This window comes from Hevea brasiliensis, chromosome 14 (assembly GCF_030052815.1).
Source record: "Hevea brasiliensis isolate MT/VB/25A 57/8 chromosome 14, ASM3005281v1, whole genome shotgun sequence".
Taxonomy (NCBI): domain Eukaryota; kingdom Viridiplantae; phylum Streptophyta; class Magnoliopsida; order Malpighiales; family Euphorbiaceae; genus Hevea; species Hevea brasiliensis.
In genome coordinates this window covers 85,003,366-85,009,377 of record NC_079506.1, presented here as the reverse complement: position 1 = coordinate 85,009,377, position 6,012 = coordinate 85,003,366, and the positions used below count along the sequence as shown (strand labels likewise).

The 6,012-nt window shown below is 34.1% G+C and overlaps 1 protein-coding gene across 1 annotated transcript; it reads left to right on the top strand.

The window, feature by feature from the left end:
* The first annotated feature begins 5,034 nt into the window (after nucleotides 1–5,034).
* Nucleotides 5,035–5,484, top strand: LOC131173031 (receptor-like protein 9DC3). Its single transcript, XM_058134685.1, has 2 exons — nucleotides 5,035–5,173; nucleotides 5,261–5,484. Exons 1-2 carry the CDS (start codon nucleotides 5,035–5,037, stop codon nucleotides 5,482–5,484), a joined length of 363 nt encoding a protein of 120 aa, XP_057990668.1.
* The last annotated feature ends 528 nt before the right edge of the window (nucleotides 5,485–6,012 follow it).

Genomic DNA, 6,012 nt, shown 5'->3' with positions numbered 1-6,012 from the left:
CCTCCAGAGTTGGAGAAGATACATAATGTCTTCCATGTGTCCATGTTGAGGAGGTACCGATTAGACCCATCTCATGTACTACGTAGAAGAAATAGAAGTGAATCCAGACCTCACATATGAAGAAGAACCCATAAAGATTACGCTTATGAGGTGAAGCGACTACGGAATAAGCAGATACCGTTGGTAAAAGTGCTGTGGAACCATCATTCGGGCCAAGAAGCTACTTGGGAACGAGAGGAGGACATGAGGAGACAACACCCACAGCTGTTCAGAGATTGATACCAGGTAAAAATTTTGAGACGAAATTTATTTAAGGGGGGGAGAATTGTAACACCCCCGGTGTATAGCGGTATATTTCATTCATTGACCGGTGTCGGTCCGAAAAATTAATGGGATTAGGGCCACACTTAAGACAATTTGAGAATCCATAAACACAAATAATTAGTAATGTTTAATTAGTTAACTATAAATAAGAAAAACGGAACATAAAAGGTTAAGCAGTGAGAGTCACGTGATGAGTGACCTCCTGAACGCATGCGAAGTCGCTTTAAACTCAAATTTCAACCGTAAAAAGTGACGCTGTAGTCCTTAGGACCCTTATGAACATAGTGGAAAAGAGAAAATCATGAAAAGAACTGTTAAGCGGTCAAATAATTAGGTCAGGAGCGGAAGAAATATTGGATTATTTGCAAACCGAGATGAACGTGAGGGGCAATTTGGTCAATTGACCCAGAGTGACTCGACCTAATCACAATAAAATCGGAGAAAAGAAAATTTCGGAATCGACAATTAAATTAAAGAACTAATAGAAAAAAATAAATAGGAAAAAAAAAAAGATGAAAAAAAAAAGTCAAAGTTGATGACATCATTAATGATGTCATAAACAAATTAATTAAGTGAATTATTAAATTGGGATTTGTGGTCTTCCATAAGCCAAATTTATAAAGAAAGGAAAAGAAAAAAAAAATATAAAATTCATTATCTTCTTCCCTAGTTGCCGTCTCCCTCTTCCAAGCTCTCTCTCAAACTCTTTCCTCCATGAAAGCTTATGTATAAGCTTCCTAAATATTAATTCCACCATATATCCTTTGAATTTCTTGAAGAAAATTATAAACAAATCTTTGAAGGAAGATTAGAAGGAGAAGAATTGAAAAAAATTGAGAGGAAGTGAAGATCAAAGACTTCACTAAAGGTTAGTAATGCAAACTTTAAATTTTTAGCTTAATTAATGTATGTATGGCATCTAGAGCTTATAAATAAACTTAAAATGAAAATAAATTAATTGTTGGAGATCAAACTGAAATTCTGGCAGCTTGAGAGGAGTATGATTTACATGAATTTGATGCATTAGAATGATTTTAAAAGCTTTGATTAGTTGAATGGTTAAGGATAGGTGCACTAGTTGTGCTTAAATGCATGAGATGGAAGAGCTAGGGTTTGAATGTTAGGGTTTTGAGGCAAAAATTTGGAGAAATGCATAAATGGCATGTTGGACCTATTGTGAAGTGAAACAATGGTCAATTATGACCAAATAACTTGTGTGGGAATGATAGGAAACTAAGTTAAATTCGAGGTCCAATGGTCATGCTGCTGGCAGCATGACCAAACCCACTTTGAAGGACCAAAACTCAAATTTTACAAGTCCAATTGATATGCCACCAATTGGAGATGAAAATAGACATAAAAGAGCACAATTTTCATGAAGGAACCATGGCCAAAAACTGACCAAAACTTGGTGAAACAATTGACCAAAGTGAATTGATTGCTGGCTGCCACTGCACCAAACTGACCAAATGAACAGTAACTGTTCATTTGGTCATAACTCGAGCTAGGTAGGTCAAATTGACCTGAAATTTTACCAGCAATTAGATATGATATAGACCTAAAACTTTCATGAAGAACACCAACCCAAATTAGGCCATTAACCCTTTCAAAATCATTGAGCAAAATTAAATTACTGTACTGAGATTCTGCAGAATTTTCATTGAGCAGCAATGTTTGGATGGCTATAACTCTCTCTAGAAAACTCGGATTTAGGCGATTCTTGAACCGATGGAAACCTAAGACATAGTACAACATTTCATATGAAGAAAGTGAGACCAAATTATGAACTTAACTTGGTCAAATTCTTAACCAAAGTTGGACCAAAAATCTGCCAGCACTAAAATCTCAGTATGAACAGTACACGTGAACAGTAAACTTATTTTGGCCATAACTTGAGCTACAAAACTCCGATTGAGGTGATCCAAAAATGAGAATACACTTAAGACAATAAGGAACATTTTCTATGAAGGAAGTTTTGTCAAATTCCAACAGTAGACCGACCAATGAAACAGTACAACTTCGGAGAACCAAAACCGAAAATTGGCAATTTTGCCAAAATGACCAAAGTTTTAAACAAATGACCAAAACCAACAAGTTTGGTGACCAAAATGTGATATGTGGGTGAAGTTGGAGTTCCCATACCCATTAAGCCTTAGAAAGTCAATAATTTGACTTGAATAGTGCAGTGAATAGTAACCCGAAACACAAAATTTCGAGAACGTCGAATTTAACACGTTAGAGCTAGGTAAATGTGAAGTTAAGTTTATTTTGGATTTATTTTAAGTTTTAGTACTGAAACATTGGAAAATTTCGTGTTTCAGTGGAAAAGAATACCGGGACAGAACCCGAGGAGTCGAGTCAAGGCCAACAGGCGACTCGTTTGAGGTTTGTGCACAACATATACTTTTATAATCATCTTTTGCATATCGATTTGAATAATGTGAAATATTGGATTATGGCATTCTTATGATGTTTGATCTAAATTGTTGAAATTTATTATGTATATTTGAAATGACAATGTTTAGCAAATTGTTAAGATAAGTTTTGAAACCACAGTATCATGACCATATATTTGAACACCTCACTAGCACGACTAGTGGGGGTAATTTGTTTTGAATTTTGATTCCTTCTCTTGAGAAGTGTTGAGGTGTGCCAGTAGAAGAGGATGTGAATGGATATCCATATATTTGAGCTAGCTAGCCTTGTGATATGATTTCTCTTTAGCCTCTGGCTATTGAGATTCTATTTGTTTCGAATGGCGTGATCTAACTGTGGGTTTTATGAAATGTGTTTTGATACTTTGAAATGAACTTGGTTTACATGTAAAATCTCACAATGCATGATTGTATTTAATTTTCATGTTTAGCCAAATTTTTGAATGAATGTGCTTTAAGCTTTGCATAAAGATTATTTTAGTATATTGTGCACCACTGAGTCCTAGTACTCGTGATAGCTTTATTCTTTGCCGCAGATACAGAGACTAGAGGAGCAGCAGACTGAGCTGCTGAAGTGTGTGAAGTCATCAGCTTGAAGCCTTCGGGTATAATTTATACCCTAACTGTAAATACTTCTTTTGATGTATATATTGCACATAAATGTATGGACATGTAAAAATGGGTCTTGAGCAGCTTGTACACAAATTTGTATGAAGTTTGTAATAAAGTTTAGTTTGTGTTTCTTTTGATATAAATTTTTAAGGTTGTGTATAAATTATTTTGTTTTTAATGAAATATGAATGATATTGATTGACAGTATTTTGAGAACTATTGAACTTATGAATTTTGAGAAATTGATTGAGTTTGATTGTGAAACCGAAGTAGTGGTTGAGAAAAACTTTTTGAAGTGCTTTTTACAGGTATTCGAAGAACGGTTTTTTTCAAAATACAGAGGAAACTCTGTCAAAATTTTTATAAAATTTGCGGAAAACTAAAATGGCCAAAAATATTAATTAGTTTTAATTTCAACTAAATGTTTTAAATACTTATTAGAAATGCTCACCACTTATCAAAAATAAGAAAATTGTTTTAAAATCCCTTGTAGGGTACTTAATGAGTTATCGGTAGGTGAAGTTCGGTAGTTCATTAGGTATTCTACGGGATCATGTTATGCCTTACAGAGGGGTAAGGTGTGACATTAAGGCTCGCCCCTTGTAATTTTAGAGTTTCAAAATTGGAATTGTTGTGTAAGTTGACTCAACTCATTGATTTGGACCTCTTCTTTAATAATTTCAGTGGTCGAATTCCATCCTTAATTGGAAGCCTTAAGCAACTCTTTTGGTTGGACCTTTCCTACAATAATTTCAGTGGTGAGATTCCCTCTTCATTTGAAAACCTTAAACAACTTGATTTTTTAAACCTCCAAAACAACAATCTCAATGGTCAAATTCCTAATTATTTTGTGAACTTCACACAACTTTTTTATTTAAGTTTATCAAATAATCGGTTTACAGGCCCTATCCCTTTCCAATTAGGCAGGTTTTCAAATCTATATAGGCTGGATTTTTCCTATAACTTCTTAAATGCAACAATACCAGCCTCTCTATTTACCCTACCTCAATTGGAAACTTTAATCCTCAAGAATAATCAACTCACTAGTCATTTAGGTCCATTCCAAGATAATCCATTGAGTTATATTGATTTCAGCAATAACAAGTTGCATGGCCCAATTCCAAGTTCAATTTTCAAATTTGTAGACTTGAAAGTTCTCATTCTTTCATCCAACAAATTGATAGGAGAAGTTTCTTCAACAGTTTGTAAGCTAAATTCTCTTCAAATTCTTGACTTGTCAAACAATAGTTTGAATGGCTTCATGCCACAATGTCTGGGAAATTTTAGCAACAATCTTTCAGTATTGCATTTGGGCATGAACAAATTCCATGGAACCATTCCTGAAACTTTTTTAGTAGGCAGCAGCCTGAGATATTTGAACTTCAATAGTAACCAATTGCGAAGGAGAATCCCACGTACCATCTCCAATTGTAAAAATTTGGAAATTTTAGATCTTGGCAACAATAATATAGATGACACTTTCCCTCATTTTTTGGAAACTCTTCCGAAGTTGCAAATTCTAATGCTGCAATCCAATAAACTCCATGGTTTGGTGAAGGGGTCCTCTACCAATTATTCATTCTCAAAACTACGAATTTTTTATCTCTCCAATAACATGTTTAGTGGACCTTTACCTGCAGAGTATTTCAAAAATTTCAAAGCAATGGTGAACTCTGATGTGAAAATGGAATACATGCATGATCCAAATATTTCTTATGATTATTCTGTGAGTCTAACACTCAAAGGATTGGAGATTCAGTTGGTGAAAATCCAAACGCTTCTTACAACCATTGATTTGTCTGGCAATAAATTCACAAGAAAAATTCCACAGTCGATTGGAAAGCTTAAATCACTTTAGCAACTCAACTTATCTTACAATCAACTCACAGGCAATATTCCACCATCAATGGGGAATTGGAGCAATTTGGAATCACTAGACCTCTCGTCAAATCTTTTTGTTGGAAGGATTCCTACTCAGTTGGTAGATTTAACATTTCTCCTAGTATTTCGAGTTTCACATAATCAACTTGAAGGACTCATACCTGAAGGAAAGCAGTTCAACACATTCCATAATGCTTCATATGAAGGAAATTTGGGATTGTGTGGATTTTGACTAGAAAAATGTGACAAAGGGGAGAGGCAACAACCAACAGCATCAAAAGAAAATGATTCCAAGTCAAAAAATGGATTTGGACGGAAAATTGTATTAGCGGGGTATGGATGTGGGGTAATATTTGGTTTTGCAATGGGATATGTTGTGTTTAAAACAAGAAGGCCTGTATGGTTTGTGAGGATGGTTGAAGGTGAAGGGCATCGAAGGCCAAAAAGATTCAACAATTAAGATTGTTTATCCAAAAGAAACTTTTCAATGCAATTTGTTTTTGCAGGTAATATTTTGTGATGTTTCTTACTTCGTATATAATTTCATCTTAATAAGCTTTCCTTTTATTTTTTTATTTAAATATACTTAATTTTTTTAGGAAATAAATTATTCTTATTGTTAATTAGCACTATATATGATTTTGTTATTGTAAGATTATATCCATTCAGCATAAATTTCTTACAATTCTTCCTCTTCTTTTTTTATAAATTTTGTACCTTGTTAGGCAAATGAAGCATAACTAAGAAGATGCGAAATTAT